The sequence below is a fragment of the Phocoena phocoena genome, chromosome 9, assembly GCF_963924675.1.
Source record: "Phocoena phocoena chromosome 9, mPhoPho1.1, whole genome shotgun sequence".
In the NCBI taxonomy this organism is placed as follows: domain Eukaryota; kingdom Metazoa; phylum Chordata; class Mammalia; order Artiodactyla; family Phocoenidae; genus Phocoena; species Phocoena phocoena.
In genome coordinates this window covers 25059251-25082948 of record NC_089227.1, presented here as the reverse complement: position 1 = coordinate 25082948, position 23698 = coordinate 25059251, and the positions used below count along the sequence as shown (strand labels likewise).

The 23698-nt window shown below is 36.6% G+C and overlaps 1 protein-coding gene across 7 annotated transcripts in view; it reads left to right on the top strand.

Annotated features, from left to right (window-relative positions):
- The window catches only part of CACNA2D1 (calcium voltage-gated channel auxiliary subunit alpha2delta 1), a 504876-nt gene that overhangs the window by 311677 nt on the left and 169501 nt on the right, over window positions 1-23698 (top strand). For all 7 annotated transcript variants that reach the window (XM_065883782.1, XM_065883785.1, XM_065883783.1 and 4 more), the window contains exon 6: window positions 7800-7929. In XM_065883782.1, the coding sequence (XP_065739854.1) occupies window positions 7800-7929 (130 nt within the window). The remainder of the gene's footprint in view (window positions 1-7799; window positions 7930-23698) is intronic.

Genomic DNA, 23698 nt, shown 5'->3' with positions numbered 1-23698 from the left:
GGGGAACGAACCCGTGTCCCCTGCATCGGCAGGCGGACTCTCAACCACTGCGCCACCAGGGAAGCCCCTCCAGGCTTTTTTTTTACTGTATATTAGTTGTAAGGTGTTAGTCAATCTTTGCCTCAGGTATCAAGGGAAAATAATTGATCTTTCTACCTTCCAAAGCTTTTTTGTTTAACCTGTTTTGTCCTGACAGTATTTTTTAAAGTATATTTGTCTGTCATAATCTTCATAATACGAAAATTTGCTTTTAATTTTTTAACAAATAGATTGGCCCCACTGAAATGGTTTCCTTTCCTAATATAATATATACCACTATGTGGTTTCCGGAGGGGTGGGGCGGGTGCTTGAATTGAACTTTCAGACTATCTGAAATCACATAGTGCTTTTCATAGGCAAGACACCATTTCACAGTCCCTTAGCAGAGAAAATACCCTATCAGCCACTCCCCAAAATTTAGGTTACATATTTATGTATAAAAAAGATATGTATATATATGTTCAGAGTATCACATCCCTTTCTAATGCTGATAATTTGAAATTTTCATACTACTCGTAGAGTTTAAACCAGCCCTCAGTCCTTGTCATCACACTTACCTGTATTGTGACATTGTGATGGCTCTCATGCTCATTGAGGGCTAGATTCTGGGATAGGTGATTCACACGCATTCCTCCATCATGCAAACTAAAAATTCATCAGTTTTATTTTGAGGATGTCCTCAGATTCTGTATTCCACCTTATTAAATCGTTATTGTAATCTTTATCAGCAACCTCAATACATTTTATTTAAGGAATGCCTCTTTTTGCTTTTAAATTTTAATGAACAAGTTCTTGCAGTGATCAGTATCCGTTTTTGACTTATTTTAGTTGTTTTATGTGTTTCAAAATCATAGTTGTCTTTGATTCGCTTCGTCATATTAGAAAATGTATATTTTTTTGCTTTAATATCACCTATGTATTTTTTAACTTGCTATCTTTCTCTGTGTATTGCAGTTTCAGTTGCTTACTGTTCCCCTACCTCCAAAGTCTGCTTATTTCAGACTGTTTCTTCCTTCTCTTTTATATATCATAATTAATAGTAGAAGAATATGCAGAGACTTAACAGTAGATCTATTTCTTCAAGTTTCTTCTGACCACTAATGTTATGTTTATTTTTCATGTTAACTGTAAAACATTCTTAATATATTGAGTAAATTGTCTCCGAGGAATTAATGCTATAGTTTTTCCATAGGGTAAATCTAAGCAGCTAAAACATTTTAGCTACTTGAAGAACTGGAGAAATCTTCTCAGTTCATAAAAAAAAAATCTCTTTATTTCCTCATCAAATATATTATGATTAGCTGAACTCATATGTTTTTTCAAAGGACAATATGTCTGTTCATTAAATTATAATTAAAAATTGTTGTTTTCTTATTGTTATGATTCAGTAAAGCAAATGGACAAATATTATATTTAAGCCCTTAGTGTCATGTATTCAGTGTCATCCAACTCATATTTCCTTTTCAGTTCTAGTCATCCACTCAGTGTGTCTCTGAGTCACAGCATCCTCAAGGAGAAAAATAGCAGCTTAAACCAATTAACTCAGGAGACTCAACAGTGCTCTTATTGCCACTGTAACTGGACTCATTATTTACTATTCAGCCTGGCCTCACACCCTGACCAGAACAACTATAATTGGCTGAAAGCTCAGCACCTTTTTCTCTATTTATTATTCATTAATTGGGCATGGACAGCTGCAGCTGCTTTGATGAATCTCCACTTCTAATTGATGCATGTGATTTACTAAAAAGGAGGCTTTCCTATGTGTGGGTAAGAACTGGTAACCAGCTTACATTCCAGTGGTGAACTAGTGGCTACGGAAGCAACCTTATTTTTTAATCCATAGAGTAGATACCAACATGTCAGTATAGCAGCCTTTTCCGCCTTGCTGGCTGTATGAAAGTCGATTGTAAATATAATACATCCATGATAGTTATTTACATTGGATGATAATATCATACGTAAAAGCATATTGTGTATCCAAAATTTTGTTTGATATTGGGAATACAATTGAGACTAAAAATTTCAAGAATCAATAATGTGTATGTTGTGAAAGTTGTAAAGCCCTCTTGTAAACAACATCTGTGAAATAGTTGTAAAAAAGAAAAGGATGTATTTGGAGGTGGAAGTTTTAAAATATACTCATATACACTGTGGAGAATTGTATACAAGTCTGTAGTCTCTGGTTATTGAAGAGTTTGGTTCATTACACAAGAACACGTTCATTTACCCCCTTCACTAGTGGGATAGAAATACCAATTGTGATGCCCCTGTAGAGGGTCTCAGCTCTTATTTAGTATCAACTAATTTTCTCACAGTTTTGTGAGATACACAAAAATTAGAGAGCAGGGGGAGGTAAACCTAACCATAATGTGATTGTGAGCAAAGTTTCTCAGTGAGCATGTTCAGCCTGAATTGTGCACAGTAATTAAGCTAATTTTTATTGTAATTTAAGTGAAATATATGAACTTTTAATTTCTGAACATTTTACTGTTGGTAGAAATAGTTTTAGCATGAAAAAGATTAAAAATATTAAAAACAAATGTTTTATTATAAAAATCAATTCTAATAGTGTTTCATTTGAGATAAATATATTAAATATACAAAAGTCTTTTGTGTCTGTCATAGACATCATTGTGACTTTCCAAATGAAATTTGCGAATAGTTACTGCTTGCAAAATCGAATGACCCATCCAGGATTAGCTGGTACCTCTGTCTCTGAGTGATCTAATCTGTTATTTAATAAATGAAATTATGTTGAGATGAATAGTCAGAGGAACATGCTTCTCATGTTTCACTTATGTGTTTTACCAGATACATTTGAATACATTTTGGAATTTACCTCCTCAGCGTCTCTGTACACATTTATATAGGGTAGTCGGGAGACTTGAGAAGAGATGTTTTGGGGGAAAAAATTGGCAAGAGACATGCTGACTTAATTTTTCTTGTGGTCTGGCAAACAATGAGATTTTAATTCCAGGAGGACAATTGATTTGAAATTTTTAACTAACACACTAAACAATATGTGTTAAGTAGCTTTTCTCCACTTTCCTTTTCTCAGTCAGTTCCTCTGTGTCTAGTATTTGCTCTATGTTAATTATACTGTGTAATGCCATAATATATCAAGAAAAGTAAAGATGGATTATGATGGTATCAGGAACAATAATTTCAGAAGTTTAAGGAAATGAGTTACATTTAGAAATTTTAATCTTCATGAAATGACTTCAATTTATGGAGAGTGTAATAAAGGGCGGGGGGGGGACCATGGGCAACAACCATATTATTTTTTCTTAATATATTTAGCATCTGTACATTAAAACTAGACTTGATACATGATTATACAAGTTGAGAAGTACATTATTTTAAATTATTCCTAAAAGCCCTTTATATGGCTATTTATTTATTGGCTGCACCATGCAGCTTGCAGGATCTTATTTCCCTGACCAGGGGTTGAACCGGCCTCAGTAGTGGAAGCACTGAGTCCTAACCACTGGACCACCTGGGAATTCCCTCTTTGGCAATTGAAAAGTGAAAGAATCTCTATTAAAATACATTTAAAACATAATTTTTAAGTGTGAGAGGGCTCAGAGGAAATAGAAGCAACTTCCACCTTAGTAAGATAATCGTATAGTGCTTAATAGCTCTCTAGAAAGGACTTAAAACAAAAATTAGTATTTTAAATTGCAAATATACTACATGTTTATTGTATTACATTGGAAACAACAAGAAAGCACAAAGATGGATACCGTCAAGACTATAAAAACCAGTGATAGTGCTACTAGTGTTTGCTATGTACTCATCCCTACGTTTCTCTCTTTTCCTCTCTTTCCTCTAAAAATATACGCTGATTTTCTCTTCTTTCTTTGTGCTTAACACCTACATTTAAGCTTAAAACCATTTAAAAACAAATACAGCATATATGTACATTCCCAATGTAATTACTCTCTTATATTCCTTAATAACAATATAAAATTGTATTTGTCATACTTATTGTGACTATTTTACTATTGTTGCACATTTGTTTCACGATTTAGATATTAAATGACATTTCTATAAATGTTATCATTAAATCCTCCACTCTACCAATAAATTATTTCTTGAGTGAGTGAATGAATGAAATAATTGCACTTATGCACATATTCCTAACCCTAATTCATAGGTATAGTTCGCTCTCTCTTATTTATCATCAAATCTTTCTACTTTTCATCTATCTAAATTTTGCTAGAGATAGATATAAATAGGATTTCTGGAAAAGATATGCTTACAGAAACTAATGTAATATTTTCTAAAATTATAGAAATAGGACTATAATTTTTTCATAACTGAAAATAACATAGATTCTTTAGTTTGAGTGTTCTTAATTTAAGTAGGAGAGGATATTAAAACCAACTGAGAGATTCTTTCCAAAGATGTCCTCCCCGTTGTGATTCACTGCTTTATTGGTGGGGGAGAGGGCTCCCCAGGTGATTCTGATATGCCCCAGGGAATAAGGACCACACCTGCAGCCCAGCGTTATTTGTAAGTCAGAAAGCTGAAGCCCAAGAAACAGTGACTGGCCCTAGTCTGAGGTGTTATTAATACGACTGAGTAGAAGCAAATCTCCTGATGTCTTTACTTTCCACGATGCCTTTCCACAGTTTTTTGTAAGTATGTTCTTTGTAATAGGTTTTGTATGGAAAAAAAAAAAATTCCAGGGTCACATAAGCTTGAGAACACTGGGTTAAACATGGTTTTCTTTAGTGACACTTATTTCAGAGCTTTTGATGTTCCAATGTGCTTTGTTATTCTCTTGACAGAAGAGTAGAAGAATATTTCCCCAAGTTATTTCAGGTTGGAGTTAACCCTTAGAGTATCTTGAGAAACTACTGTCTTTTGAAATATCCTTTGACAGATATTACTGGCCATATTACCATGTGCACACATCTATTATTCAGTAATAATAAAACAGTGTTTCTACCCTTTGGAGGATAGAAAAATTCAGACATACATTAATATGCTTATTATTAATCCTAACTTTTTCATGAGTAGTTCTAAACAAAAATGTGTGTGCAATTTAAACTGTTGATTTTAAAGCAGTGGACTTGCAGTTTTAGTGTGTATTACAATCACCTGGAGGGTTTGTTGAACTACTACTTGCTGGATCCCTCCCCTGACGTTTCTAATTGACTAGGTTTGGGGTGGGGCCTGAGAGCCTGAACTCTAAAAAGTTTCAGTGGTTGCTGATGCTGCTTCTTCAAGGACCACACTTTGAGAAACCTCTGCTTTAAAATAAATATTGAGGCTTTTCACTAATTCAGGATGTTTGCAGTTGAGAAGAAAAATGACATCATTTATTAGGTGAGACCCTCTTTACATTCTTGTTATTAATGAAAGTAGTTTGTTTTAATGATCCCTTCTCTTATTCAAGTCAATTGTGCCCAGGAACAGAGAGCCATAGAGGATGAATTTTAAAATATGTTAAAATTCACGGTTGAATCCAAGACCAAACCCCAGTTATTAGTTTTATTCTTTCCTTTATTAGCAGTTGGAATGCTGGTAGATGTGTTAGGTTACGTGTTCTTTGGCGCTATGGTGTCTCTTTTTCTTAACATCTTTCTCCTTTCTTTTCTTATCCTTCATGCTGTACACACCTAACCTCTGTTTAGAAAAGAGTATGAATTAGTGATTCCTGCGTGTAGGTATTTTGCCAAATTTTAGACTTTCAGCACTACTGTTTCATTATTTTGTATATTTAGTTAACGGGGGACCAATTATATCTTTGTGGCTTTCACATGGATAAAAAACAGTGATCTGTCTTCAACTTTTTTTTTTTTTTTTTTGCGGTACGCGGGCCTCTCACCGCTGTGGCCTCTCCCGTTGCGGAGCACAGGCTCCGGACGCGCAGGCTCAGCGTCCATGGCTCACGGGCCCAGCTGCTCCGCGGCATGCGGGATCTTCCTGGACCGGGGCACAAACCCTCGTCCCCTGCATCGGCAGGCAGACTCTCAACCACTGCGCCACCAGGGAAGCCCCCCCCTTTTTTTTTCAATTTTTATATTCACATTAAATTGACTCATAAAAACATTCTAAAAATGTAGTTTTTCCTTTTCAACAAAGTATAATAAAAATAAACCCCCCCAAAACAGAATACCTAAACCACAGTTTCCAAATATAATCCTTCCCCTTATTATAGAGAGTATTTTCATATTTTCTTTCAACATTGTTTCATTTGAAAAATAATTTGGTCATGACCAATTAAATTGATTTCATTACATAATGAGTTGGACTTGCAGCTTTAGAAGTCATTGATTAAAAAAACAAAAGCCCTGGGCTTCCCTAGTGGCGAAGTGGTTGAGAGTCCGCCTGCCGATGCAGGGGACACGGGTTTGCACCCCGGTCCGGGATGATCCCACGTGCCGCGGAGCGGCTGGGCCCGTGAGCCATGGCCGCTGAGCCTGTGCGTCCGGAGCCTGTGCTACGCAACGGGAGAGGCCACAAAAGTGAGAAGCCCGTGCACCGCAAGCAAAAAAAAAAAAGCCGTTTTGCTAATATTTGTGTCTAAATAATCTTTCCAGTGTTGCAACTTCCTTAGGGAAACACACGCGCGCGCGTGTGTGTTTTAAAATATCTTGGGATACTGTTGGGTTATCTGGTTATAGAAATTTTCAGAGCCATCTAAAAAGTTGGACACTATCACTTCTTTGTAGACTTCGTGTTGCCACATTCTGCCAGCCTTCTTATGAAATTTTCTGATTATCCTTTTAAGTCTTTTCTCTTGCTTATCAGTTGCATTACTGCAGTGTGCTGCGAAAATAGTCAAATGTTGTGATTCTTTTTTCAGTTTTGTTTTGAGGAAATTACCTGGGGAATATGGAATACATTAGTCCCTAAAATGGAGTTGATAATACAGGTCTGAATTTAATTAAAAAATGTTTACTTAGGAAGAAGTTAACTATATTTGAACTGGGGGAATAAAAAGTTTAACATAAGTAGCCAAAAACAATTGTTAGAGAGATGCATTTTGGATAAATGAGTGAGGTTCTTAGTTTCTTGCCAGACGAGAAACTGGATAATCTTGCCAGGGTAATTCAGTATCACAAGCATAGTTCAAATAGTTCAAAATTAATCTTTAACCTGAAACTCTTGTGGGATTTTCTTGAATAGTTATTGATTGGATCTTTTCTCCTACCTTGGGAGACAAATTGGTTGAAGTTAGGATTCGATTGTACTAAGAGTTACAGTAGATCTCTTCTTTCCTAGTATTTGTACTTACTTTTTTAAAACAAAAATTGATACACCTGGAAAACATGCAGAAATCAAGGGAATATGACATAAAATAATCCTTCATTGCTATTATTTTTACACAAAGGTCATGTGTACCTTTGGTTATCAAACTAAAAATTATAGAAATTTGGTAACATAAGTGGTGAAATTTATTTCAAGGGGAAACTTTTACGTTGGTTGTATTTAAAGGTACTTAGGCTATTCTTTAAATGTACATTCTAATAAGTACTGGATGTGGGAAAGCTCTGGTCCTCTCAGGATGATCCCGAGTGATTCCAACGTTGAGGAAATTAGGAGAGAAGTTAGGTTATAATGTGAAAGCTAATACCTGAATGGAAATTTGTGTGTCTGATGTCATCATGGGACTATATTTTAAAATATTCTTGTAGATCTGTTTTTTAAAGACTATGCATTTGGCAAATGAAGAAGTGAATGTGAGAATACCTGTGTTAGCATAAGTTGTAATATTCTGTTTATTGTCTATTTTTTCTTTATAGCCGGAAAAGAACGATAGTGAGCCAGGCAGCCAGAGGATAAAACCTGTTTTTATCGATGATGCTAATTTTGGGCGACAAATATCCTATCAGCATGCAGCAGTCCATATTCCCACTGACATCTATGAGGGCTGTAAGTAAAAGAATGTGAACAACTCTTGGAATACCATGTTCTCATCTATCTTAAATATCTAATATTTGAAAAAAAAAGGAGCAACTGTGATAGTGTTTTGTTCACATGTCATTTAAGAGTCTGTGGTAAACTTTGATTTATGCAAAAGAAGAAACTTGATTTTCATGAGCAATATATTGTTCATAGGCTGTCACTCTGTGAATTCACTCTGTGAATAAGCTGTCACTCTGTGAATACAGGAGAGCCTGTATCCATGGAGGTGTCCTTCTACTCTGTTGTTTAACAAATAATTCTGCCTTTCCAATTGATACCAATAACTTAAAAAGTAATAGATGTATTTTTTTAAAAATCAAAACTGTGTAGCAGTAGTCCAGACCCACAAATTGCTAAAGGAAGCGAGGTGTACATTGTAGACTCTCTAGTTCTTATCACATCTTACTGTGTTTTACTGTCTCTCTGTCTCTCTCTGTGTATCTCTGCCTTACTCTAGGATATAAGAAAAAGATACCACTGTCTTAGTATATTGTGGACTCGATAAAAAGTGTTGGTTAAAGGAATGAATGATAGACCTAAAGAAATAGAAAAACATCAACTGGAAGACTTGATTGAGAAGGCTTCACTGTGAGGAAGGGAGGGGGAATAAGTTATTTAGGAAGATACAGGGGAGGAAGCTTGTGCCAGTGGTATTTCTTAGAGACACCCTATATACTAATAAGGGCAGAACCTGACAATTCTAAGTAGGAATTCTTTTAAGTGCAGCCTCATCATCTATGAGGACCAGCTGTGACCCAGAAAGCAGGGTCTTTGCCCATTCACAGCTCTGGTTTTAGATGTTATCCATTTTCTAACTCGTTCCCACTTTTCCCCCTTGTACCCTGCCTTTCACATAAGTAAATGGTAAGGAGAAAGAACCACTTGAGAATTTAAAAAGTACTTTTTTTTTTTTTTGCGGTACGCGGGCCTCTCACTGTTGTAGCCTCTCCCATTGCGGAGCGCAGGCTCAGCGGCCATGGCTCACGGGCCCAGCCGCTTCACGGCATGTGGGATCTTCCTGGACCGGGGCACGAACCTGTGTCCCCTGCATCGGCAGGCAGACTCTCAACCACTGTGCCACCAGGGAAGCCCCTTTTTAATATTTTTAAAAGTACATGTTGTTTTCATCATATCAAGTCTTTAAAGATATTAAAATTATGATTTTTCTCTATAATAGAAACAATGGTGCATGTAAGTAGTTTCTAATGTTACATGAGAATTAAACGTAATCTGACTTCTTTACAACTCACCCTATTAATTCCAAGTCCTTTTAGGAATTACTGGGATGTAGGTTCAGTTTTGTTTTTCTTATTTTTCGTTTTTAACTTTGTCTATTGCATTCTTTTTTCAAGAATTATTTTTGATGTTTGCAATTAAATGTTGCAACTATTATAACAACAATTAATCAGATAATACTGAGCTGTACGGTTGTGTTTCTCATTTTTTTAAAAATTATTTCATCCATTTTATTTCCTTTCAAAATTGTTATCACCTGTTGTCGGGTATGTCAACAGGATAATAATCTTATTACTCTACAATTATATCTTTCTTTTGAACTTACTTTAGAAGAACAAACTGGCTGGATATAGAAGTTTTGAGTCAAAACATTTTTATATCAGTACTCTGCCTATAATGTCACTGTTACCTGATCTGTAGTACTATGTTGAACAAACTTGAGGCCAGCTTGAGTGTTTTTAATTTGTTAGCAAGCTTTCATGATTGTGTTTCTCTTTTGTTGCCAATAGTGATTATCCAGAAATCCTCAAACTTTCCATTAAATTCCCAAGGAAGGATATCAGAACTTTGTCTAGGGAGGGGGAGATTCCACATCCCTACCCCCACCCCCCGCCCCAGCTCTTCTGGAGTTCTTTTGGCTGGTCTAATAATTGACACAAGACAGATGAAAAGATTAATTAAAAAAATTAATTTGTATGCATGTAAGTCATAAAAATGGGACCCCCCCGAAGTGTCCAGAGCAGGCCAATAATATATCATGTTTAGACAAAGAAACAACTATTTGAAGAGATGTAACAAAACAAGGGGGCTTGTGTTTGGGGTAGCAGACTAATGAAGTAACAAACTTTGTCTATACAGCTTGCTTAGCCTTGAATTCCCTAACTTTGGTGATACGGATGCTTTCTATCCTCCTGGTATCACATGGGAGATGTATTTCCCACTTTTAGGGGGAAAAAGGGGCATCAGAGTTTTTCTTTTTTATCGTTTATTTTCCATTGGTTGTTTCTCACATAACTTTATTCAAAATAATCAATATGCCATTGAGGTGCATTTTGGGGTGGGTTGCCCTGGGCCCCAACAACCTCACACACTTAAAAACAGATTTCTTTCTCTTTCTACAAGCCATGTACCACAGTAGCAGAAATTTCAATAGTGCGTGTGTATTTAAGATAGAAGATGAAAGTCTCCAACTGTAACACCTACTGAAGCTAATCATGACTAACAGTTTGGGGTACAGTCCTATGAAATATATATTCAAATGTGAACACTTACTAATGAAATAACCCAAATGAGATTTTTCATATTGCTTTTCAACTTGCTTCCTCCTTCCCCCACCCACCTCACTTACAGTAGAGACTTACTGTTCTGTCGTTCTTGAACTATTAAAAAGCTGAAAATAGAGAGGAGGAACGTATCTCTTCAGGAGTAGGTTACCCAGGAATATCAAAACAAAATAACTTTGCTTAATTTTTCAATGGGCTGATGTTTAAGAAATCAATGAAAAATGCATTTTCCCCTAGATTATTAGAACCTAAAATAATAACATAATTCACCAGTCTAGTAAATTATAATATCTCATTTATTTAAATAACTTTGCTCAATAATTTTGAAGAAGGAGAAATTGAAGCTGAGTCTTTAATGAAAGTCCACATCATTGGTAAGAAATGGGGTCAAATTTCATATAAATTCTAATGCTAAACTTTATACTTTTAAGTACTACAATAGATAAAATTTCTTTTTTTAACATCTTTATTGAAGTATAATTGCTTTACAATGGTGTGTTAGTTTCTGCTTTATAACAAAGTGAATCAGTTATACATATGTCCCCATATCTCTTCCCTCTTGAGTCTCCCTCCCACCCTCCCTATCCCACCCCTCTAGGTGGTCACAAAGCACCGAGCTGATCTCCCTGTACTGTGCGGCTGCTTCCCACTAGCTATCTACCTTACGTTTGGTAGTGTATATATGTCCATGCCACTCTCTCACTTCGTCCCAGCTTACCCTTCCCCCTCCCCGTGTCCTCAAGTCCATTCTCTACCTCTGCGTTTTTATTCCTGTCCTGCCCCTAGGTTCATCAGGACCATTTCTTTCTTTTTTTTTTTTTTTTTTTTTTTTAGATTCCATATATATGGGTTAGCATATGGTATTTGTTTTTCTCTTTCTGACGTACTTCACTCTGAATGACAGTCTCTAGGTCCATCCACCTCACTACAGATAACTCAATTTCATTTGTTTTTGTAGTTGAGTAATATTCCATTGTATATATGTGCCATGACTTCTTTATCCATTCATCTGTTGATGGACACTTAGGTTGCTTCCATGTCCTGGCTACTGTAAATAGAGCTGCAGTGAACATCGTGGTACATGACTCTTTTTGAATTATGGTTTTCTTAGGGTATATGCCCAGTAGTGGGATTGCTGGGTCATAAGGTAGTACTATTTTTAGTTTTTTTGAGGAACCTCCATAGTGTTCTCCATAGTGGCTGTATCGATTTACATTCCCACCAACAGTGCAAGAGGGTTCCCTTTTCTCCACACCCTCTCCAGCATTTATTGTTTCTAGATTTTTTGATGATGGCCATTCTGACTGGTGTGAGATGATACTTCATTCTAGTTTTGATTTGCATTTCTGTAATGATTAATGATGTTGAGCATTCTTTCATGTGTTTGTTGGCAATCTGTATATCTTCTTTGGAGAAATGTCTATTTAGGTCTTCTGCTCATTTTTGGATTGGGGTTTTTGTTTTTTTGGTATTGAGCTGCATGGGCTGCTTGTAATTTTTGGAGATTAATCCTTTGTCAGTTGCTTCATTTGTAAATATTTTCTCCCATTCTAAGGGTTGTCTTTTGGTCTTGTTTATGTTTTCCATTGCTGTGCAAAAGCTCTTAAGTTTCATCAGGTCCCATTTGTTTGTTTTTATTTCCATTTTTCTAGGAGGTGGGTCAAAAAGGATCTTGCTGTGATTTATGTCATAGAGTGTTCTGCCTATGTTTTCCTCTAAGAGTTTGATAGTTTCTGGCCTTACATTTAGGTCTTTAATCCATTTTGAGTTTATTTTCGAGTATGGTGTTAGGGAGTGTTCTAATTTCATTCTTTTACATGTAGCTTTCCAGTTTTCCCAGCACCACTTATTGAAGAGGCTGTCTTTTCTCCACTGTATATTTTCACCTCCTTTATCAAAGGTAAGGTGACCATCTGTGCATGGATTTATCTCTGGGCTTTCTATCCTGTTCCACTGATCTATATTTCTATTTTTGTGCCAGTACCATACTGTCTTGATTACTGTAGCTTTGTAGTATAGTCTGAAGTCAGGGAGCCTGATTCCTCCAGCTCCATTTTTCGTTCTCAAGATTGCTTTGGCTATTCGGGGTCTTTTTTGTTTCCATACAAATTGTGAAATTTTTTGTACTAGTTCTGTGAAAAATGCCAGTGGTAGTTTGATAGGGATTGCGTTGAATCTGTAGATTGCTTTGGGTAGTAGAGTCATTTTCACAATGTTGATTTTTCCAATCCAAGAACATGGTATATCTCTCCATCTATTTGTATCATCTTTAATTTCTTTCATCAGTGTCTTATAATTTTCTGCATACAGGTCTTTTGTCTCCTTAGGTTTATTCCTAGATATTTTATTCTTTTTGTTGCAAGGGTAAATGGGAAGGTTTTCTTAATTTCTCGTTCAGATTTTTCATCATTAGTTTGTAGGAATGCAAGAGATATCTGTGCATTAATTTTGTATCCTGCTACTTTACCAAATTCATTGATTAGTTCTAGTAGTTTTCTGGTAGCATCTTTAGGATTCTCTATGTATAGTATCATGTCATCTGCAAACAGTGACAGCTTTACTTCTTCTTTTCTGATTTGGATTCTTTTTATTTCTTTTTTTCCCTCTGATTGCTGTGGCTGAAACTTGTAAAACTATGTTGAATAATAGTTGTGAGAGTGGGCAACCTTGTCTTGTTCCTGATCTTAGTAGAAATGGATTCAGTTTTTCACCCTGAGGATGATGTTGGCTGTGGGTTTGCCATATATGGCCTTTATTATGTAGAGAAAAGTTCCCTCTATGCCTACTTTCTGGAGGGTTTTTATCATAAATGGGTGTTGAATTTTGTCGAAAGCTTTCTCTGCATCTATTGAGATGATCATATGGTTTTTCTCATTCAATTTTTTAATATGGTGGATCACATTGATTGATTTGCACATATTGAAGAATCCTTGAATTCCTGGGATAAACCCCAGTTGATCATGGTGTATGATCCTTTTCATGTGCTGTTGGATTCTGTTTGCTAGTACTTTGTTGAGGATTTTTGCATCTATCTTCATCAGAGATATTGGCCTGTAGTTTTCTTTCTTTGTGACATCCTTGTCTGGTTTTGGTATCAGGGTGATGGTGGCCTCGTAGAATGAGTTTGGGAGTGTTCCTCCCTCTGCTGTATTTCGTAAGAGTTTGAGAAGGATAGGTGTTAGCTCTTCTCTAAATGTTTGATACAATTCGCCTGTGAAGCCATCTGGTCCTGGGCTTTTGTTTGTTGGAAGATTTTTAATCACAGTTTCAAGTTCAGAGCTTGTGACTGGTCTGTTCATATTTTCTATTTCTTCCTGGTTCAGTCTCCGAAGGTTGTGCATTTCTAAGAATTTGTCCATTTCTTCCAGGTTGTCCATTTTATTGGCATACAGTTGCTTGTAGTAATCTGTCATGATCCTATGTGTTTCTGCAGTGTCAGTTGTTACTTCTCCTTTTTCATTTCTAATTCTATTCATTTGAGTCTTCTCCCTCATTTTCTTGATGAGTCTGGCTAATGGTTTATTAATTTTGTTTATCTTCTCAAAGAACCAGCTTTTAGTTTTATTGATCTTTGCTATCGTTTCCTTCATTTCTTTTTCATTTATTTCTGATCTGATTTTTATGATTCCTTTCCTTCTGATAACTTTGGGGTTTTTTTGTTTTTCTTTCTCTGATTGCTTTAGGTGCAAGGTTAGGTTGTTTATTCGAGATGTTTCCTGTTTCTTAAGGTAGGATTGTATTGCTATAAACTTCCCTCTTAGAACTGCTTTTGCTACATCCCATAGATTTTGGGTTGTCGTATTTTCATTGTCATTTGTTTCTAGGTATTTTTTGATTTCCTCTTTCATTTCTTCAATGATCTCTTGGTTATTAAGTAGTGTATTGGTTAGCCTCCATGTGGTTGTATTTTTTACATATTTTTTCCTATAATTGACATCTAGTTTCATAGTATTGTGGTCGGAAAAGATATGTGATACGATTTCAATTTTATTAAATTTACCCAGGCTTGATTTGTGAGCCAAGATATAAGCTGTCCTGGAGAATATTCCATGAGCACTTGAGAAAAATGTGTATTCTGTTGTTTTTGGATGGAATGTCCTATAAATATCCATTAACTCTATCTTGTTTAATGTGTTATTTAAAGCTTGAGTTTCCTTATTTATTTTCATTTTGGATGATCTGTCCATTGGTGAAAGTGGGGTGTTAAAGTCCCCTACTATGATTGTGTTACTGTCAATTACCCCTTTTATGGCTGTTATTATTTATTTGCCTTGTGTATTGAGGTGATCCTATGTTGGGTGCAGAAATATTTCCATTGTTATATCTTCTTGGATTGATCCCTTGATCATTATGTAGTATCCTTCTTTGTCTCTTGTAATAGTCTTTGTTTTATAGTCTTTTTTGTCTGATATGAGAATTGATACTCCAGCTTTCTTTTGATTTCCATTTCCATGGAATATCTTTTTCCATCCCCTAACTTGCAGTCTGTATGTGTCCCTAGGTCTGAAGTGGGTCTCTCGTAGACAGCATATACACAGGTCTTGGTTTTGTATCCATTCAACCAGTCTATGTCTTTTGGTTGGAGCATTTAATCCATTTACATTTAAGGTAATTATCGATATGTATGTTCCTATTACCATTTTCTTAATTGTTTTGGGCTGGTTTTTGTAGGTCTTTTCCTTCTCTTGTGTTTCCTGCCTAGAGAAGTTCTTTTAGCATTTGTTGTAAAGGTGGTTTGGTGGTACTGAACTCTCTCAGCTTTTGCTTGTCTGTAAAGGTTTTAATTTCTCTGTCAAATCTGATTGAGATCCTTGTTGGGTAGAGTAATCTGGTTGTAGGTTTTTCTCCTTCATCACTTTAAATATGTCTTGCCACTCCCTTCTGGCTTGCAGAGTTTCTGCTGAAAGATCAGCTGTTAACCATATGGGGATTCCCTTGTGTGTTATTTGTTGTTTTTCCCTTGCTGCTTTTAATATTTTTTCTTTGTATTTAATATTTGATAGTTTGATTAATATGTGTTTTGGTGTATTTCTCCTTGGATTTATCCTGTATGGGACTCTCTGTATTTCCTGGACTTGGTTACCTATTTCCTTTCCCATATTAGGGAAGTTTTCAACTATAATCTCTTCAAATATTTTCTCAGTCCCTTTCTTTTTCTCTTCTTCTTGTGGGACCCCTATAATTCAAGTGTTTATGCGTTTAATGTTGTCCCAGAGGTCTCTGAGACTGTTCTTAATTTTTTTCATTCTTTTTTCTTTATTCTGCTCTGCATTAGTTATTTCCACTGTTTTACCTTCCAGGTCACTTATCTGTTCTTCTGCCTTAGTTATTCTTCTATTGATTCCCTTCAAGAGAATTTAAAATTTCATTTATTGTGTGTTCATTACTGTTTGTTTACTCTTCAGTTCTTCTCTGTCCTTGTTAAACTTTTCTTGTATTTTCTCCATTCTGTTTCCAAGATTTTGGATCATCTTTGCTATCATTATTCTGAATTCTTTTAATGGTAGACTGCCTATTTCCTCTTCATTTTTTAGGTTTGGTAGGTTTTTGCCTTGCTCCTTCATCTGCAGTTTGTTTCTCTGTCTTCTTATTTTGCTTAACTTACTGTGTTTGGGGTCTCCTCTTTGCAGGCTGCAGGTGTGTAGTTCCCATTGTTTTTGGTGTCTGTCCCCAGTGGCTAAGGTTGGTTCAGTGGGTAGTGTAGGCTTCCTGGTGGAGGGGACTAGTGCCTCTGTTCTGGTGGATGAGGCTGGATCTTATCTTTCTGGTGGGCAGGTCCACGTCTGGTGGTATGTTTTGGGGTGTCTGTGGCCTTATTATGATTTTAGGCAGCCTTTGTGCTAATGGATGGAGTTGTGTTCCTGTCTTGCTAGTTGTTAAGCATAGGGTGTCCAGCACTGTAGCTTGCTGGTCGTTGAATGGAGCTGGGTCTTTGCATTGAGATGGAGATCTCTGGGAGATTTTAGCTGTTTGATATTACATGGAGCTGGGAGGTCTCTTGTGGACCAGTGTCCTGAACCTGGCTCTCCCACCTCAGAGGCACAGCCCTTATGCCTGGCTGGAGCACCAAGAGCCTGTCATCCACACGGCTCAGAATAAAAGGGAGAAAAAAAAGAAAGAAAGAAGATAATAAAATAAAGTAAAATAAAATAAAATAGTTATTAAAATAAAAAGTAATTATTAAAAAAATTTTTAAAAAGAAAGAAAGAAGAGAGCAACCAAACCAAAAAAACAAATCCACTAATGATAACAGGTGCTAAAAAGTATACTAAAAAACAACAATGACAAAAAAACGACAGACAGAACCCTAGGACAAATGGTAAAAGCAAAGCTATACAGACAAAATCACACACAGATGCATGTACATACACACTCACAAAAAGAGAAAAAGGGAAAAATATATATATTTCGTTGCTCCAAAAGTCCACCTCCTCAATTTGGGATGATTTGTTGTCTGTTCAGGTATTCCACAGATGCAGGGTACATCAAGTTGATTGTGGATATTTAATCCGCTGCTCCTGAGGCTGCTGGGAGGGATTTTCCTTTCTCTTTGTTCTCACATCTCCCAGGGGCTCAGCTTTGGATTGGGCCCTGCCTCTGCGTGTTGGTCGCCTGAGGGCGTCTGTTCTTCACTGGGACAGGAGGGGTTAAAGGAGCAGCTGATTCGGGGGCTCTGGCTCATTCAGGCCGGGGGTAGGGAGGGGTATGGAGTGCGGGGCGAGCCTGCGTCGGCAGAGGCCGGCGTGACGTTGTACCAGCCTGAGGCGTGCTGTGTGTTCTCCCGGGGAAGTTGTCCCTGAATCAGTGGACCCTGGCAGTGGCGCGCTGCACAGGCTCCCCGGAAGGGAGGTGTGGATAGTGACCTGTGCTCGCACACAGGCTTCTTGGTGGCGGCAGCAGCAGCCTTAGCGTCTCATCCCTGTCTCTGGGGTCCGCGCTGATAGCCGTGGCTCGCGCCCGTCTCTGGAGCTCGTTTAAGCGGCGCTCTTAATCCCCTCTCCTCGCGCACCAGGAAACAGAGGGAAGAAGTCTCTTGCCTCTTCGGCAGATCCAGACTTTTCCCCGGACTCCCTCCCGGCTACCGTGGCGCACTAACCCCCTGCAGGCTGTGTTCACGCTGCCAACCCCAGTCCTCTCCCTGCGATCCGGCTGAAGGCCGAGCCTCAGCTCCCAGCCCCGCCCGTTCCGGCAGGTGAGCAGACAAGCCTGTCGGCTGGTGAGTGCCGGTCGGCTCAGATCCTCTGTGCGGGAATCTCTCCGCTTTGCCCTCCGCACCCCTGTTGCTGTGCTCTCCTCTGCGGCTCCGAAGCTTCCTCCTCCACCACCCGCAGTCTCCGTCTAGGAAGGGTCTTCCTAGTTTGTGGACACCTTTCCTCCTTCACAGCTCCCTCCCGCTGGTGCAGATCCCGTCCGTATCCTTTTGTCTCTGTTTATTATTTTTTCTTTTGCCCTACCCCTTTTGGGAGGTCTGAGGTCTTCTGCCAGCGTTTTCAGTAGGTGTTCTGTAGGAGTTGTTCCACATGTAGGTGTATTTTTGATGTATTTGTGGGGACGAAGGTGATCTCCACAGCTTACTCCTCTGCCATCTTCAAGCTCCTCCTCAGTTAAAATTTCTGATATTTTACTTTTGAGATAATTTTGACTCAGGTTTATTCCTTGGGAGCCAGGATTGTGCACAGGAGTTAGTAAGATACGTACTTTGTATGAGAATCTTCAGTTTCTTATTTCTTTTGCTCTCTCATTGAAATCACGTTCATGAAAGTCTTCATCTATTTTTTGCTGGAACAGACATAAAATATGGCACATAAAGTAAATCCGAACATGTTTTTTTCAGATTGGTATCACATAGTATACACATCTTTTTTTCATTATCCTACGGAAGAGTCTTGACTTGGTGTAAATGTTTTTCTTTCTAATTTAGAATAAACCGTGAATATTTACAAAGGATGATTTTAATAGTCTCAGAGAATAAAAAGTATTACTTTGATTACTTTGAAAATCAATAAGATAAAATATTGATATAGATGTTTTCAGAAGTTGTAAGACACTTTGGTATGTGGCATAATTTAAAATAACAAAGGAAAAGAAGCTCTGTCTTTGGATTATTTATTTAGTCCCGTTTATGTTAATATTCGCTTCTCCTTCCTTGCTGAGATCTCATCCATAAGCCTCTGACCTTGCCTGGCCTGTGCTACTTTAAAATTCATATCCAGTGTTACAGGCTGTGTGGGTAAATGACACAGGAATAAAATCAGAAATGTCAACAAGATCTTGAAAAGTTAATAATTACTGGCTTTTTTCATGCAGCTCATCAGAACATATCAGATATCCAGGATCATTCTAGGTTTCTGAATTTAATAAATGGGAAAGCATACTCTAATTGAAGGCATAACTGAAGGAAACGGCCTCTTCTTTTACTCAGTTTGTGTCTCTGAATTCTCATAAGATACCTTGTGTTCTAATTTTACAAAGGTGATTACTTTCGAAAGAGTCTTGAATTCAAATGTGATTATTTTTTCTCCATGATGTATTTAAAGTTTTCAAATAGTATATTTAATTAAAATCCTATCTGAAAGTTTCTACTTTTGAGGATTTCACTGGTCGGTACTTTTATTTTAGCGGGCACCCAAACCACACTTAATGTTCAGATCTAATTTATCTGTTTAAGAGTATAAAAAAACGAGCAATGAACTCAGTAAAAATAGCTGAATATTCTGACTTAATTTGTTTTAATCACAGAACTTTATTAATTTGTTATGTCTTCGTGGAATGTCTTCATAGAATTTTCTTGTCATTTGTCATTAGAAATTTATGTTGATATTTATTTGTAGAATTATTATAGTTATATAAGAATATGCTAAGAGAAAATAATAAGGAACCTCAACTTGCATAACTTTCAGGTACTAGATACTTTTGTCCTTACACTTACCTTGTAATGTAAGCAAGGCAATTTATAATTTCTATTTTAGAAATTTTAAAATGAACATACTTCTATCACAAAGGTACATTGATTTTACTGAAAGAAGACAGGAGAATTTTCAGGAGTTGTATTAATATCCTTGGGGGTCTCATATGCCTTAACAAAAATACTTGCTTTTTATAAATTGAACTGTCTATAATACTGTGTTGTAATTTATCACTTTTAAAATTGAGGTATAGTTAATGTACAATATTATATACAGTATAGTGTACAGTATAGTGATTCACAATTTTTAAAAGTTATACTCCATTTATAGTTATTATAAAATATTGCCTATATTCCCTGTGCTGTATAATATATCCTTGTAGCTTATTTATTTTATAAATAGTAGTTTCTATCCCTTAAGCCCCTACCCCTGTCTTTCCTGTCTCAACGTTTGTTTGTTTTATTACAGAAAATATAGCTACTGTACGTCATATGATGTTAGTATAGAAATTATAGAGGAAAAAGCTTTTTGGCCTTTACTGATTGCTTATGTGATAATCTTTCATAAGCAATTAATCTGTTCCAAGACATGGCCAATATTGTATTAGAGAGTGCTAATAGTTTACATTTACTGTTTTAAAAAACAGTTTATAATGGGCATATAGCACTGAAGAAATAGAGAAAAACCCCTGTACTCATGGAGCTTACATTCTGATGGAAATAGGGCATAAAATAAACAAATAGACAATGAAAATAATGGGATATATTGTAGCATAATAAATGTTTGAGGTAAAAATAAAATAGGGGGCTTCACTGGTGGCACAGTGGTTGAGGGTCCGCCTGCTGATGCAGGGGACGTGGGTTCGTGCCCCAGTCCGGGAAGATTCCACATGCCGCGGAGCAGCTGGGCCCGTGAGCCATGGCCGCTGAGCCTGTGCGTCTGGAGCCTGTGCTCCGCAACAGGAGAGGCCACAACAGTGAGAGGCCCGAGTACCGCAAAAATAAATGAATAAATAAAATAAAATAGGCAATAGTTGTAGGTAGTTCCTGGGTTAGGAGTTGGGGAGTTGATATTCAAAATGTGTGGATAAGGAAGGCTTTGTGGATAAGGCAGCATTGTGGCAAAAGTCTATAGTTGGTGAGCATGAGAGTCATGAAGTCTTCGAGCAAGAAGGTTGCAGGCAGAGGTAACCGAAAGTACCAAGGTCCTGAGCCTGGAGCATAGTGGGTGCATAAAGAACAGGAAGACCGTGTGGGCAGAGCTGAGGGAGCAGCTGAGGGTAGCAGCAGAGGCCTCCTTTTGTACAACCTTGTGGATAATTACAGTTGATTTTTATTTTGAGATTGTCTAAGTCAATTTGGGCTGCTGTAACAAAATACCATAGGCAGGGTGGCTTAAACAACAGATATTTAATTTTACAGTTCTGAACCCTGGGAAGTCCAAGATTAAGGTTTTGGGAAGATTTGACTCCTGGTGAGGTCTCTCTTCCTGTTTTGCAGATGGCTGCCATCTTGCTATGTACTCACGTGACCTCTTCTTTGTACACATGCGGAGAGAGTGAAATCTGGTATTTTCCCCTCTTTTTATATGGATAGCAATCCGATTATGAAGGCAGGACACTAATTCCACTACTGAGGTGCTACCCTCATGACCTCATCTGTGCCTAATTACCTTCCAAAGTCCCCATTTCCTAATACAGTCACATTGGGGGTTAGGAGTTCAAAATAGGAATTTTGTGAAAACTCAAACATTAAGTCCATAACAGATGGAACGGGACTTTGTTTTTTTGAAGGGGAATTACGTAATCGGCCTTACTTTCATTAAAAATTAGATACTGGATACTTTGTTGAGAACAGACAAAAAGGCAATAACGGAGGAATGGGGCCTTGGATCAAGGTTGTAGCCCAGGGAAGTATTCCTATTAAAATGTGTAAATCTAGTATATTTTTGAGGTCTAGATTCTTCCTTTAATTTTATATGATGAAGACATTCTGTTCAGTTGACTTAATTATCTGAAAGTACTGTGACATAAAATTTAATCCTCAAACTTTATAAAAGCACTTTTAATTGACAGCTAATGAGCTAAGATAAAATTACTGAGATCTTTAAAAAGTAGTGAATCAATTCAAACTACAGTTCAGTAGAATATCAAAAGAGGGTCTCTGTCTTTCTCTACAACTTTTAAATTTTCTTTTCAAGTTAAAGGAATTGCATGCAAGTTAGTTTCCTTCTGGTCATTCAGTGATACAAGGAACAGGGGGTAGTAAACCTAGAGGAAAACAGAGGGAAAATATGCAGAGAAATTTCTTCATTTTTCCTGTTTACATAAGTCCTTACACATTGGTGCAAATTGTTGAGCTCCCTTTTTGGGCGTGCCTGGCATATTTCCTGTGATAGACTTCTGGTTTGGGATTTACATCTCAGTATGTACAATGTAGTGTTTTGGCTGTTGTTTTTTATACAAAACAAATAATCTTGAGTTAATGCCATGCTCTGTTTCTTTGAAGTAAAAATATTAATTGGGTTGTTCCACTTACCAGAATCTTGGTTGAAATAACATGTTTTCCTGCTAAACATCTTACAATTTTTAAAATTGCTTTTCACATAAATGCAGCATTAAAATACTTTTTTCTCACTATAAAGGAAACACATGATGATTTTATGAAATACAAACTAGTGTGAAGGAAAAAAATCTTGATACTATACATGTGTGTATGTTCATTCAATATATTAATAGCAAGTATATACCAAACTAAACAAATATATAAATACTGAAACACTACAAAGTTTATACCTGACCTTTTAACTTACCAGGAAGCTTTATCATATATTTAATAACACTTTTTGAGAATAATATTTTAATATTATATGTTCCAAACTAATTTACATTGTTACCATTTTATCATGGTAAATAAATAAATCTCTGCATTTCTCATTATCACTTTAAGATATAAAATACAAAAACTGGTATTAAAAGCTCGAAGCTATTGATAAATTTCCTTGATCTTGTAGGTTAGTACCAATTTAGATCATACCTTCAATGAATTAGTGCCTTTCTAACTCCACCTTTGTCAGCACCAATATTATAATGTTTTATCGATTGTGTAGATTATTGATAATATGTTGGAATAGTTTACTGCTAATTTTTTTGCAGCTTTAATATCATACGTTTCTTTTTTCTGCACTGGGTTCCGATGCTGTGTGAAATAAAATACTAGGGCACTATGAAAAGTAGCATCAGTTTGTCTAAGGGAGGATAGCAAACTCCTTTAGAAATTACCCTGATTTTCCTGCATGCCAGATCTTTCACAACGTATATTGTAGAGTTTTCACGTTTACCTGAATAGCCTGAATTTAATGATTATGTTTAATTGAAGTTTAATAAATAAGCAAATTTAAAATTTCAAAATAGCAAATGTGTTAAAGTATACTTTAGCAATAAAATCACAAGCTTTAAAAAATTGTCATGGCTGTTGAAAATGAGAGAAAAATATTAAAAATAAGTATAACTCCAGATAAAATGAAGATTAAAATCATAAAAGGGCATTTTGTACAGTTTTACAATGAAGTATTATAATGTGTAAGAAGAGTGGATGGTTTATTATAAAATATAAATAATCAAATCAACTTAATGTTAGGTCAGTAATCATAGAATAAATTGGGAACATATTTATATTTCTGGCCAAAGAAAGTACCTCATGCTGAGGCATTTTTATAAAATTTTCAAATAAACACTTTCAAGTTTTAAAAACTTTACAAGAACACATAAAAATGTGAAAAGTTAACTCATATTACTTCTTTTTTAAGAAAGATATAACAAAAAAGGGAAAAAAAGAAAACCATAGGCCGATTTCACTTTACGAATAATGTTGAAAAATTAAAAAGAAAACATTTGGGGCTTCCCTGGTGGCGTAGCGGTTGAGAGTCCGCCTACCGATGCAGGGGACACGGGTTCGTGCCCTGGTCGGGGAAGATCCCAGATGCCGCGGAGCGGCTGGGCCCGTGAGCCACGGCCGCTGAGCCTGCGCGTCCGGAGCCTGTACTCCGCAACGGGAGAGGCCACAACAGTGAGAGGCCCGTGTACCAAAGAAAAAATAAAAAAAACATTTGCCAAGTGAAGCATCAATGAAAGAATAATGCCTGATAACAAAATAACTGACTTAATAGTTGAATAGTTTAGATGTCTAATAATGCTTTTATATTCTATATTAATTGAAGCAAATTAAGCATTCACCTATTTTTTCCCAGTTTTATTGAGATATAATTGACATACAGCACTGTATAATTTAAGGTGTACAATATAATAATTTG